General features: G+C 44.9%; 1 protein-coding gene across 1 annotated transcript in view; it reads right to left on the reverse strand.

Annotated features, from left to right (window-relative positions):
* PLG (plasminogen) overlaps window positions 1-14405 on the reverse strand; it is a 43565-nt gene that overhangs the window by 7463 nt on the left and 21697 nt on the right. The window contains exons 10-15 of the mRNA XM_006932130.5: window positions 13213-13378; window positions 7640-7821; window positions 5940-6088; window positions 4292-4385; window positions 1997-2117; window positions 514-588 (exon numbers count right to left, since the gene is read on the reverse strand). Of these exons, the coding sequence (XP_006932192.1) occupies window positions 514-588; window positions 1997-2117; window positions 4292-4385; window positions 5940-6088; window positions 7640-7821; window positions 13213-13378 (787 nt within the window). The remainder of the gene's footprint in view (window positions 1-513; window positions 589-1996; window positions 2118-4291; window positions 4386-5939; window positions 6089-7639; window positions 7822-13212; window positions 13379-14405) is intronic.

The raw sequence follows: 14405 nt of genomic DNA on the forward strand, positions 1-14405 counted from the left end.
AAGTAGCAAAAGACAAAGCTCACCGTTTACCTGAATCTGGTCACTAAGGAATGTTCTCGAGCTGCTTTTGGCCTGACCACAGAAGAAGAATGGACAGATACCCATGTCGGGAGAACCCGGGAGGACCCGTGTCTGTCACAGTGAGGAGGTCTGTCCTACCATGGACCCAGGCCTACATACCCACCCTCCCTAGAAACATTCCCCTTCTCTCTCATCCAGTGGCCCTGGAAATTCTGATTCAACCTTCACATCCACTCCCTGGTCCCTAGTGTCACTGCCATAAAAAGAAGGAAGGAAGGAGGGAAGGAAGGAAGGAAGGAAGGAAGGAAGGAAGGAAGGAAGGAGAAAAGGAGGGAGGGATGGAGAAAAGAGGGAGGGAAGGAGGAAAGAAAGGAGGAGAGAGGGAGAAAAGAAGGGGCAGAGAGAGAAAGGAAGGAGGGAGAAAATCAGGAAAGGAGAGGGGGAGAGAGGCAGAGAGTTTTTAAGACAAGTCTTCATGTTCCCCAGACATACCTCTCCAAGCAGTGGGCAGCTGTCAACACCCACTCTGGGGCTATTAAAGTCCCTCCACAGAAGTGCTGTCCAAATCTATAAGGAAAATTGCCAGAATTTTAGTTCAAATCGGATGATATGTTCTACAGAAAGCCCGAAAGAAGTATTCACTCAATTTTAACAAAGTTGATGCTCCCATAGGAAAAGGCTACCAGCCTATCATCAGGATGGCAAGAACTTTGAGTTGTGCTTCAGTAGTGTATTTTCCAGAAGGTCTCATCCTCACCACGCTTTAGCTGGCAGGGGGAGACCCAGGCACAACCGGTCCACAGGAGAACAAAGCCATGGGGCTGCAACAGGAAGTCCACACCCGTGGCTTAGACTCGTTGCCCCCGGATTCCAACAGAAGTGACCAGCCAAAGGTCCTACCCGTGAGGCCTCTTTTATTTCTTTATGGCAAGACCTGTGCAAGACCTGAACCAAATGTGACCCCGAATAGCTGTGATTTGTGGGAATCTGCTCATATTTACCCTTTGGGTGTCAGCCACTCCATCGTAATGAAAGGGATACAAATTGTAAGTGCCCGAATAATCAGTCAGGAAATAGACCACAGCACGGTTGGGGAAAGAAAGAACCTGAAATGCGTGAAAGGTGAGGGTTTGTATAGCAAAGAGTTAATAAATGATAAGGTGAAGAGAAGAAAAGCCAACTCAACAAAAGAATGAAATACACTGAAGTCGAGTTTAGTGGTGGCATCTCCCAAATATAGGGAAGGAAGGCAATTGAGAACAACAACCGAATGCAGAAGTGTTGCCCTGGTGTCGAAACAAGATGACAGAGCAACACAGAAAACAGATCAGCCTGTTCCACACGTGCGCTTTATAAGAGGCATCCAGGAAAATCGAACTTATTAAAAGCCCATGCCACTGAAACAGTCACCCGAACCTTCTGGGTTCCATAGGACCAGAACTGATCACTCTTGAATTATGGTGCTCCTGAACTTAGAGTGAAGACATGGGATGTGCTTGTGAATGAATGGCTGAGCACCCTTTGATTAAATTCAAGAATTCACAAAAGTGTAAAAAAAAAAAAAAAAAAAGGGTATCGGTCAAAGATTATAGATAACTTTGCCCATGCCTCCCTCAACGTAACACATTTCTAAAAATACCCCCTGCCCTTTGTCTTCCAAAGAGACAATAGACATTGATAAAAACCCTCCGGGCATCTCCAATACTCTGCCAGAAATATCGGAATTTGGTGTAAGTTGCTACATCCACAGAGTTTGACGATAGATGCCCAGATCAAGGAAAATATTCCAATTCTGGCTATTTTCAAAGTAGAGAACCTAGAAAAATATAATTTTATTTTCATAGTTTTCCTTCCTCTTAAGAATATAGAGGCAGGTACTGATAACTTAAGCTCTGTGGATTCAGTGTGAAATGAGAAAGGTTTCGCAGGGCTTACCTAGAAGAATGGAACTAATCGTTTCTGGAAATGTTGTTACCTTGTTCTAAGACTGACTTGCCAGGGCCAAGAATGTGGGTTGGCCACACATCCACCTACAACCCTTCCAGGACATTTCTTCGGCTCCACCTGGGGCTTCCCACAATCAAATGAAGCGGACGCTGTGGCACAAAGTGGAGAAGAGAGTCACATTTAAAGAAGCTAAATGAAAGGTAGCCCATTGCGTCACACAACCCCAGAGAGATCAATGGGTCATGGTCAAAGCACGAAGGTTTTGACATCTCAAAGCCCAAACTGAACAGCAAGGTCACAAGCATCTTTTGGGATATTTTTTTCCCCTTGATTTCAAAAGTGGCAGTAGACAACACAGAACCTTCTCCTTTCAGGAAAATGTTAAGTGCTCTTGTATTATTTTGGGGGGAGGGATGAAGCAGAGTTAGGTGTTACACTGAGAGTTCGCTGAGGGCGCCATGACCCAAATGTTATTCTGACTTGATGTGATTTATCTAGGTTCTCATCTCCATCATCATCTCCCTCTTCTTCCTCTTTCTCCTTCTCTGTCTCCTTCTTCTTCTTCTTCTTTCTCTGTGCCATCTGAACCACATAAAGTTTACTGAAAACCATAGTTGTCATGTCCATTGAAAGGCACGATGGGTATTTTTTTTGATGTGAAACTCTGTGTGTACATACACGTACCCATGTGTGTGTGTGTGTGTGTGTGTGTGCATGTGTGTGTGTGTATAGTTGTATGTAACAAAGATAACTGTCCTAAACATCTCTCAGCCAGCCTCGGGACAGGGCTTCCAGAAGCTTCCAAAGACTAACCCAATGCCCTGGGGATGACTTACAGCCACTTGCCCTATTCTCTATTTCCCTCCTACCTTTCCCGCTAGGCAATAAGGGCAGTGCTCCTTCCTTGGCACCACCCACTAATGCCTAAAACAGCTCTAGCCTCCAAAAGGCCAGAGCATCTGGTGGTGGCCAAGGGCTGCACCTGTGAAGTTACTGTACTTCTCCTCCATGGGCATTGAGGAGCATCATCCCAGGCACAGCTGTGGAGCCCATGACATGAATGTCATGCTGGTAAGACAACTTAAAGGCCATCGTGCCAAGCAAGCGGCCTGTCCAGCACCGAGAGCCTGGGCCGTAAGAGGCGGCCAGGTATTCCAGAAGGGGCAGGGCTGATGATCAGGAGTGACCCGCTGAAGGGAAGGCAGTAACCCCATTCAGAGACTTCCAGATGAAGGGGCCGCCAAGAGAGCTTCTGCAGAACAGAGAGAACACCCACTCGAGGAAGATTCAGCTATAAACTCCCCCCAAAGCCAGACAGCAGAATAACAGTAGCCGAGTGCAAACTTGCCTGTCACCCTGGCCACTCCTTCCACCCCGCGGCTCTACCCAGGAGGGCCCCAGGTGCAAAGCCTGGCAAAGTGGCTCCCGTGCTCTTCACCTGTGCTCCCGACTGCCCCCCAACCGCCTCTGCACGCTGGTCTTCGGTGATTCCGCAGTCAGAGCTTCTCCCTCCCCAGCACTAGTCCCTCCACCAGGCAGACACAATCAGACACAATCACATGTAACCAAGCCGAGCAAAGGGGAGGTCCAGCCTGGTTTTCTGTAACCGGCACGAATTCTGTGTGCAAAGACAGGTCTGCAGGAGATGACACAGGGTCCAAATCAAAGAGGCTGACGTTGTTCTCCAGACCTTCCCATGGATCTGTTATTCCAAATTTTCTCCTTTCCCTGATCCAAGCTTCTGGCTCCCTGGAAAACCTCAGGGAAATGAGGAAAGAATCCAGACAAGCTTTCTCTAAGTTATGTGGCTAATGTGTGGGTAATGAATAGGAATCTGAGGAGAAAGGAGATTTGGGGCTTGGTAAAAATCTACATTACTGCTCATTGAATTCTTAGGATGACAGTTTATAGGTTTGCAACGTACATGGTACGCTTAGCTGGGTCATGTTGTTCGTATGTTTTTTCTTACTTCTCAGCCACTGAGAGAGAAGAGTCACCTGTCTGGGGACTGGACTTAAATTTGCTTTTCAGGCAGCCCAAGCGGGACATGGAGAATTCAGTGAGACCATCCTGAGGCTGATCGGATCACCTCTAAGTTTGCTCTTTGCGAAGATGATGTATTTACTTTATTTCAGGTGTCAGGGAAGGGGACTCCCTGACCAAGGGGGCCACCAGGAGGACAGATTCAAGAGGCCCAGGATGAAGAGAGGGCAGCCCACCCGACGCACTCAGCACAGAGCCTTCCTTTTGCAAATCTGTATCGGGGAGATGATGCTGCATTTATCCGAGAAGTCATCTCCTTCCAGAAAGGCAAGCAACTTACCACACTGAGGGACATCACAGTAGTCAAAAAGTTTCCTTGGACTCATCGTGTAGCACCAAGGACCATTGACATCACCATCGGGATTGCGGCAGTACTGAAAACAAAAGGCAGGTGTATGGAGGGCTGGGCACAGCAGGGCAGAGAAGGTATTCAGACAGACATTTCACCGCTGTCATTAGAAGCTGCGTAGTGGGGCGCCTGGGTGGCTCAGTCGGTTAAGCGTCCAACTTCGCTTCAGGTCATGATCTATCAGCTCAAGAGTTCAAGCCCCGCCTCTGGCTCTCTGCTGTCAGCCCACAGCCCACTTCAGATCCTCAGTCCCCCTCTCTCTGCCCCTCCCCCGCTCAATCTCTCTGACTCTCTCAAAATAAACACGCTTAAAAAAAAGATAAATGGTAGTGCTCCTAGTTTTTTTGCAGTAGGGGCAAGGTTATTTTTTTAGGATATTATAAAGCTTCTGACTCAGTTTGACATCGGTCAAGCCCCCTGTGAGTGGATAGAACCCCCGAGGGGCTAAGGTAGAGGTGCTATAAGTTTTTCTCTTTGAAAAAAAATTTTTTTTTACATTATTTATTTTTTGAGAGACATAGATAGGGCACAAGTTGGGCAGGGGCAGAGCGACAAGGAGACACGGAATCCGAAGCAGTCTCCATGCTCCGAGCTGTCAGCACAGAGCCCGACGTGGGGCTCGGACCCACGAACTGTGAGATCATGACCTGAGCTGAAGTCGGATGCTTAACCGACTGAGCCACCCAGGCGCCCTGAGGTGCTATAGGTTTTCCTTAATGTTTATTTTATTTTTGAGAGTGAGGGAGCACGCATGAGCAGAGGAGGGGCAGAGAGAGGGGGATAGCGGATCCAACTTGGGCTCTGCGCTGACAGCAGCCCGTCCGATGTGGGGCTCAAAGTCATGAATTGTGAGATCATGACCTGAGCCAAAGTCAGACGCTCAACTGGCTGAGCCCCCCAGGTGCCCTGGGTAGAGGTGATAGAAAGGGGCCGCCCCTCCAGCAGCCTGTGTCAGCGGACCTCTTAGAGACCAAGCAGTAGCAAAAGTGGACCGTGGGACACGACTGACTCATCCCTAGGTTCACCTCTGCGGTGTCCTCCCCAGGGACGCCCATCTGCTCTTGTTCCAGAAACTGTTCTCGGCAACCATGCACATTCCAACAGGGTCAAACCACAGGAAGGCGATGTCTTTCTTTTCCTGTCCTGTATAGACCCCCCACATAAACCACCCCACAGAGTGGGTGAGACTAGGAAAAATCTTACCGCGTGGAGTCCTAATGGACCATCCACATTTTTTTCTAGAAAAATTTGACTAAAATGTCACGTAAGTCACCCTTGACCACCAGAATGTAGAAGACAAATGCTAGAAAGTAGAAACAGCCCACAGTGTTAAAGGTCACAGGCGAAATGAGGGGCCTGAGCCCAGTGGCCACAAGCCCGGAGGTCCGCTTGCCCTTGGAAAGGGTCGTTGCCACGTGCTGATGCCAGTTACACGGAGGCTGAGTTCCTGAGGTCTCTCCTAATCCTCTCTGCCGCCCCCGAGGACCTGTCCAGCTGCCTTGCTGTACCACAGGACCAATCCTCTTTGCAAAGATTGGTCAGCAGAAGGCCAAATAGAGTCCAAATCAAAGTGGCTTACGTTTTTTTCCAGACCTGACTGTGGATTTGTCACAGGAGTGAAAATACCATGTCTGTGGGGCTCCTGGGCTCCCCACTCCTGGCAGGGGATGCCCGAAACGGTGGTTGCCCTCTTGCCCCTGTATCCTTTGCCATTCCCGAACATGCAGTCTGTAGGGAAAAGAAAATGGGGGGGGGGTGATATGTCCTGCGCGGTTCCGGGATGGCAAGGAAGATACACAGCCTGCGCGGATTCTCTGACGACAGATCCTGCGGTCACATTCTCAGGGCCCTGGAATGCTGACAATCCCAGGGAGCGCTGACTACTTTAAAATGTTACTGGAAACGCTACTGCCTGGGAAATAATCACAAGCCAAGATGTTAGCATGGGAATTTTGGCTAGGACACTAGGTCAATTTCGTAACAAGGGGAGTTTTAGCACGTGGAAGGTTGACAAGACGCAGGTAGTTCTGTGAGCCGTCAGGCGACCCTTGGGCACCCCATTCTCATCAAGGGTGGATAAAAAGAGTGAGGACGGAAAAGGATTTTATAAACAAGTCTATCTTAGCTGGAGCTGTGCTGTGAGTTCCCACCCTCTGCGGTGAAAGGGTTCCTAAAGAAATGACTTGGGGCCTCTTCCTCAAGCCCATCTTCAACTCGAGCCTTGGGAAAGGGAGCTTCCACAAGACCCCCCCCCCCACCGAGAACATGATACATACCCCATAGGAGGATCCAGGGCACCAGTGCTCTGATGGCCATTTGGAAAATACAAAAAACAAAAGCTGGGCCAGCTAGCTTCTCTGCGAGGAAGGGGGGCCATCTGGGAAGCCTGGAACCTCGGTGTTTGCCAGGACCAGGGGGAGGGGAGTTACCCCGTGCACCAAAGGTGAGGCAGGCATGTGGGAGACCCATGGGGGGGTCATCTCAAGTACTATCTAGGAGGGCTATGCAGATGGGCACAGAGCCTAGGGTGTCACCGAGAGAGAGGAAAGAGAGATGCGCTCAGCCTGGTCAAGGGAACGGGAGGTGAGCATTTCAGAGGAACCAAGCCCATCTCAGCAAGGAGAGGGGTCTCAACTTCCAACAAAGTTCTTGTTTTAGTCATTACCCTCTGGAGGTGTTTGAGTTACCTGAATGTGGCCAGATGGGCCCTGCACCCCTGAGTCTCCATGCTGGGGCCGAGGGGAGACAAGCCCAGAAGCAGGTGCTAAGTGCTCAGAGCTACATACACTCCCAGGGTCAGGGAAACACAGGGGAGCGTGATTGTTTTCCTCGGATGACAATCACAACCCTGTGTTCGGGCCCAGGCACCCCGCAAGCCACATATCCACCTTGCCAGGTTTGTGTCAGGGAGCCTCACCCAACTGCCTTCCCCGAGCCTTCCTAACTCAGTACATTCAAACCCGAATTAATCATTTCTACTTCTCCATGGAGGAGGTGCGTGTTGGGTGTTCCAGCAGATTCCATCCTAGCCAGTGCTGCCATGGTCAGCCCCTCAGTCTCCTCGGGCTCACATTTCATCCATCCCTCACCACCAATTGGTTTGCAAGTCCTTAAAATGTGGCCCACCCACGTCACACGGGCAGTAGCAGCTGTGGCCTCCGGTGGCCGACCGTCAGCCGGGGCTCAGTTTCCTGTAGCAATAAAGCCCTTCCAAGAGACGTCCCACCTCGCATCCTCCCGATGCCCAGGTGTGTGGACGTCAGGGCACGGACTTCTCACCTGACTCGGAAGGGTCCTCTGCACTCGGAACCTGGGAAACAGTCGGGGACTTGGTGGCACTCTCTTCTCTGTCTGGACATTTTTTCAGGTTACAGAATTCCCAGCGGACACTGGGGTCGGTGGTGTAACACCAAGGGCTCTTGTCGGCGTCTGGGTTCCTGCAGTAGTTCATGGTCAGGCCGCTGTGGAGTCCACAATACAGGGTGTGAGAGGTGGAGAATCTTCTGGGGCCCTCCCAGACTTTTGTTATAACAGACTGATTGATAGTAAGTGACTTTGAAATCGTTCCCTTACCTGTACCTCAGTGCCAATTGCTATTATAATCATGACAAGCACAGATGGTTCTCAACTTCTAAACAACGGGGTACATTTAAAGCATAGCTTATGGGGCGCCTGGGTGGCTCAGTCAGTTAAGCACCCAACTCTGGGTTTTGGCTCAGGTCACCTTCTTGCAATTTCATGAGTTCGAGCCCAGTGTTGGGCAGAGGCTGCTTGGGAGTCTCTCACTCTCTCTCTCTATCCCCCTTCCCCACTCATGCCGTCTCTATCTCTCTCAAAATAAATAAACTTAAAAAAATGTTTTTAAACCATAGCTTATAATTTTTACTTTAATAATACAGTTTATATGCACTTCACATAAAAACAGATAATACCTAAATGTGTAAAAGAAAGTACCTGAATGTCTTCCTTTCCCTGGGAATGTTATATACATTTCCCCAGGGATAACCAATACTGATTTTAAAGCAGATGTTTTAGATTTTTTTTTCTTATGCACATACAAATATATCTCTATCTCTATCTTATGAATACACAGAGCTATGTAAGTAGGAACTGAATATTTCCCCTGAGGAGTGACGTTGTGACCACACTCCCAGGCCAGCCCCCTCCATCAACTGGTTCACAATGTTGCTAAAATGCTGTGCATTTAGCATGAAAACACTGTAAATAGCCTCTCAGGTAGATCTCGTGGGCTTGGGCTTTGAAAGACTTAAGAAAAGCTCGCCTGGAAAACTAGCTCCCAGGCAGAATGTGTTTCTCTAAAGGATGCCTTCTGGGGAAATGCAGGGGTGGGGGCAGGCGGATTGGGGACTCCCTCCCTGAAGCCACATTGGATGGAGGGAGGCAGACGATGCTAAAGCGGGGGTGAAAGGAGATGTGAGGGTGCAGCAGCCGGGCTGAGGGCTTACGGGAGAGTCAGAGACTACTGGGAAAGAGGCACGGCAGGTGAGGAATCTGGGAACACTGGGCAGTGCGGTCCCTGCCGCCCCCCCCCCCCCAAACTGCCCCAGCCTCTGGGATTTCTCAGCTTTGCAATCCTCTTTCGAGTTCAGACCCACAACCTGCTGAGAAAACTGAAACATACTATGAATTATGGGAATCCAGCACTATGTCTGTGGACACTACAGGCAAGTGACTGTCTCGGGGCCTGGCCAACAATCCAAGGAAGCCCTTCAGAGAGGCCCCCAAGCAACTGGATGTGTCGAAAGTTCTACCTTTTGAAATGGGGCCCTGATCTCTTTCTTCTTTAGAATCGAGGTATACTTAATACAGAGCGAAATGCACAGACCTTCAAGGGAGTTTGATGAGTTTCGTTGATCACATATACCTGTATAACCCACGGGATTATACGGGATTATACGGGATTCCCATCCCCCCAGAAAGCGGGGTCAGCGTTCAATGTATCTCTGCTGCCCCTCTGGGGGAGGAAATACTATTGATTTCTCTCACCATAAACCAGATTTGCCTCTTCCAGAACCTCATAAAAACGGATTCATGGTACGTACGTTTCTGAGTCTGGCTTCTTTCCTCAGGATGATTTTTTTGAGCTATTTAAGAGTATCGGTGGCTTGTTCCCTTTTATTGTTGAATGATATCCATTGTATGAATATACCACCAATTACTGATTCCTTTTCTTATTGCTGGGCAGACTGATTTCCACATGAAATGATTGTACATTTCCTACTCTACCCAGAACACGGGGCGGTGGGTAGAGTTGTTCTGCAACCTTGGCCCCACTGTTGTCGGTCTTTCCTCTTTTCAATAACAGCCACTGCCATTGGTTATTGTGGTTACAATTCTTATTTCCTCGATGGCTAAGATATTGAGCATTTTTTTAGGTACTTAATGGCCGTTTGTGTATCTTCCCTGTGGAATGCCTAATGAACTCATCTGTCCATTTTTATTAGGTTGTTTGTTTCTGTATTAGCAAGTAGGAAGACTATGTATATATTCTGGATATAAGCCATGCGGCAGATATATGAATTGAGAGTATTTTTCTCTCAGTCTGTGATTTACCTTTTTTTTTTTTTAAACAATGACTTTCGGTGAGCAGGAGTTTTCATTTTGTTAAAGTCCAAAATATACATTCTTTTTTCTTTTATTCTGCCTTTCAGGTCCTGTCTAAAAAAAATTTTCCCTTCCCTAAGGATATGAAAATATTCTGGAAGCTTTATATTTCAGCTTAGGTTTTAGCCTGCACCTTCAGGTCTAAGAGTTTTCTCTAATTTGAGGTAAGAAGAGTCAAGGTTTGGGTTGTTTGGTTTTGTTTTTCCACCTGGATATCCAGTTGTTCGAGAATGATTTTGGAAAAGACTTCCCTTCTGTACTGCTTTGCTTTGCCATCATATCGAAAATCAATGGACCATGTGTATGTGGGTCTGGTTCTGGACCGTCCTTTTTTCTATTTGTATACCTTTCTGCCATTACCACTGTGTCTTGATTACTGTACTTTGATAGTAAATCTTTAAATCAGGGTGGGTATGTCTTCCAACTTTGTTCTTCTTCTATAGATCGTTTTGCTGATTCTAGGTCCTTTGCCTACAGATTTTGTCTCTTTTTCAAAAAAAAAAAAAAAAGCTGCAGGAATTTTGCTTGAATGTAGGTTGAATCCAAAGATCAGTTTGGTGAGAACTGATACTGACTCTTGTAATCCATAACATAGTATATCTATATTTAGATCTTTTAAATTTTTCTCAACATTTTGTAGCAAGCAGTATATAGTTCTTGTACACACTTTGTTAAATTTATCATTAAATATTTTGTTTTTGACGCCATCGTCAGTGACATTGTTTTAAAATCTTTCTTTTCCAATTGGTTATTTCTGGTGTATAGAAATACAATGGATTTTTTGAATATTGATATTGTATATACTTTTGTATATTTCGACTTTGAAAAGCTCACTTATTTTTGGCCTTAGGACTCTGTATTATTAATCAAGTTTTCTGTGAATAAAGATAGGTTTACTGATTCCTTTCTAAACTTTAGCCTCTTTATTTCTTTTTCTTGTCCCCAGTCTTATAGAGAGAGCATTAATCTTTACCCATTAATATATTAGCTGGAGGTTTTTTGTAGATGGCCTTGATCAAATTGAGGACATTTCCTTCTATTCTCAGTTTGCTAAAACTTTTTTTATCATATGAATGTTAAATTTTGTCTAATTTTGTTCTACATCTATTGATAACATCATATGATATATCACTTTTATTCTGTTGACACGTTGGATTCGTTTGGTTGTTTGCAAATGTTAAACCAATCCTGCACTCAAGTTACTAATTTTTTGTTAAGTCTTTTGTCTATGTTCACAACAGATCATGTTCTGTAGTTTCTAGCAATATTCTTGTCTACTTTTTGTATCTCAGTTTTTTGGGCCTCACAAATTGAATTGATAAGTATTCCCTCCTGCACCGTTTTCTGTAAGAGATGATAAAGGATCAGTATTATTTCTCCTTAAATATTTGATAAAATTTTGAAATTCTACCTATGATTCATTGAGCTTCTTAAACCTATGAGTTTGTAATTTTCTTCATATTGGGAAAAATTTCAGCCATCATTACTTCAAGTATTTTTTTCTGTTTCAATATCTCATTCCTCTCTTTCTGGGACTTGACTTACACATATATTGGAACTTTTGATATTTTTCTAGAGATCCTTATTTCCTTTATTTTCTTTCAGTCTTTTTTTTTTTTTGACTTTGTGCTTCAGGGTGTATAGCTTCTACTGCATTGTTTTCAAGCTAAGATTTTCTTCTGTAATGTCTAACCTGATGGTAAGGTCATCCACTGTACTTATTTGATGTATATATATTTTTTTAATCCTGCCTTTTCCATTTGGTTCTTTTATAGTTTTCCTTTATCTTTAGAATATCTACTTTTCTCTTTTATATTCATACTTTCCTTTAAATTCTTAAACACAATTATAATATCTTTTTAAAATTTATCTATTTCTGGGTCTGCTTGTATTGACTGATTTTTCTCTTGGCTCTGGATTACATTTAATGATCTTTGCATGTCTGGTAATTTTTAAATTTATGCCAGACAGTATTGGATGCCACATTTCTGAGTGACTGGATTTTGTCATTTTCTTCTAAAGAGAGTTGAGTTTACTTGTGGCAAGTAGTTAATTACATAGAGATTATTTTGATCCTTTTAAGATTGCTTTTAGGCTTTGCTGGGGTGTTTCTAGAATAGCCTTTATTTTAGGAATACACTAAGTCTACTCCTAAAGTGTGACTTTTCTATAGTCTTGACTAAATATTCACGGTGTCCCATGAGGTCTCCCCTCTCTGGCTACTCAGGATCTCAAATCTCTGAACACAGAATCTCCCAATGCTGTGTGAGTTCTGTAATCTCCATTTATCTCACCACTCCCTGGTAGTTGTTCTTTCTTCAGTAGTTGTTCTTTGTCCTGCAAACTTTGTGGAATCTTTCCCTGTGCAGGTGCACCTTTTTATTCAGCCAAAGATTTCAGGAGATCTGTGCATATTCTTTCGGCTCCTTCTCTTCGTGGATCCTTCCTCATTATTCCCCAGCCTACAAAACCCCTGCAGCTTCAGTAATCCTATAACTAACTTACTACCTACTAATTTATTTCCCTTTCTAAAAGTTCTCAGTCCTGTGACACCTTTTGTCCATCATGTGAAAATAGTTTTTCCTTACATTTTCTAAACATTTACAGCAGAAATGCTTGTTTTTGTCCTTCTACCTGTTTTGCTTATTGGTATCTGTATACTCCCTGACTTTCATCTGCCCTTCTGCTTTTGCTCTTCATGTCCTGGCAGCCTACCCCTGCAGACCACTTGTGCTCAGGAGCCGTGTGTCAGTACTACTTAAGTGATATGTTACATTTTATATATACTTGAATATATATATATATATATATATATATATATATATATTTGTGATCCAATGATAAAGTCCACTTCAGAGGTTGCAGTTTGGAATGATAAAACTCCATAGTTGAAAGATTTCATTGATCTTTAGCAGGGGTTATAGAATGGTTCTGTTTCTAAGTTTTTGGTCATGTGCTCTCCTGAGCTTTCTGCTGGTGTGACTGTAACACCTCTACACATCTTCCTTTTCTTTCACAAAACTACTCAGGAAAGATAGCCAGTTTCTAACGTCTCTACTTCCAGAGCTTTTGCTCAAAGGCAAGGTGCCTAAGACATTTTGCCTCACATTCTGGAGCCAGGGTGTGAAAGAGAAATCTGGTTCTAAGAAGTTAGCTTAAAGCATGGACCTTCTAACAGAAATTTAGTTTGGCTATTGTTCCTCTCGTGGTTAAAATGAAAGACATACGCGTCTGGGTAGCGTTCTGGGGTCTTCACATGTCGGTGTGGTACCATAGATGACCAAGGTTGACACTTCTTTCCTGTGATAGTAGTAGATGATGTGCCTCGATAACTCTGTCCATTGCCTCGGTAGCACTCCTGGACCACAGGAGTTTGTTCAGGTGGTACTGAAACTGAAATAGAAGAAATCAACTAAGTAATGACTAGAACAGAGATATGTGAAGCAATTTATGACACAAACAGAACAGTAGTCTCTTGAAATTAACTTTGCTTTCTTTTCCATATTGGCAGTCAGATGGACTTGTAAAGAAAACAATAGATCCATCACACTGTAGAATTTTAATCATGTACTTTCTTTTGTAAATATTTAATTTAAAATTCAAGAAAAAACAAATGGGCCAGAGTACTTTACTTGGAAATTGCACTCATGTGCAAGTTCTTTTTCTTGGATGTCCACTGGGTGCTCATGAGAATAGATGGGTAGGAGCCCAGAGGCACATTCAATAGTCTAAGCTGCACATGATGATTGGCTTCCAGTGGGGGCAGAAATGAAATCCTTGTGTGTGTGTGTGTGTGTGTGTGTGTGTGTGTTTCCCCAGGCCTTTTGCTTATACAAAGCCAAAGCCTTAATCTGATGGGAGATGGGGCAGGAAATAGTTCTGCACCCAAGAGTGCAGGCAAAATGTCCATTGCTTCTCAAGGAGGGATACAGGTAAAGATCTATTCCCCTGGAAAAGGGACAGGGAATTCTCCGGTGCTCAGAATCCTTCACTGACCCAGAGCAGAAGTCTGGTACTCTTCCACTTAAGATCCACCACAGATACAAGTTGGAATTTAGTTCCATGGAAAGAAGGAGCAAGAACATTAAGAAAACACTACCTTTAAAGCCCAAGTGTACAGAGCCCATCTAAGACTGAGGGTAGATCAGGAAGGTAGAGAATGCCTACCTCCACCAAAAGCTTAGCATTGAGTAACAAGAAATAGCAGTCTATCACTAAAATCAGGTTTAGAGCAAGAGCCCTCTGTGATGCAAGCATGTAGTGACTGCTAAAAACTAAGACCGGATTAGGAATCCTAAGAAAACTCTTGAGCACCCCCAAACTTTACTGTAAGGAATGTGAAGGAATGTGAAGGGGATATGAGGAATGTGAAACCTGCTTAACATAAAAGCAGCAACGACAACTCAAACTCTGTTCATCT

Source organism: Felis catus, chromosome B2 (assembly GCF_018350175.1).
Source record: "Felis catus isolate Fca126 chromosome B2, F.catus_Fca126_mat1.0, whole genome shotgun sequence".
NCBI classification, from domain to species: domain Eukaryota; kingdom Metazoa; phylum Chordata; class Mammalia; order Carnivora; family Felidae; genus Felis; species Felis catus.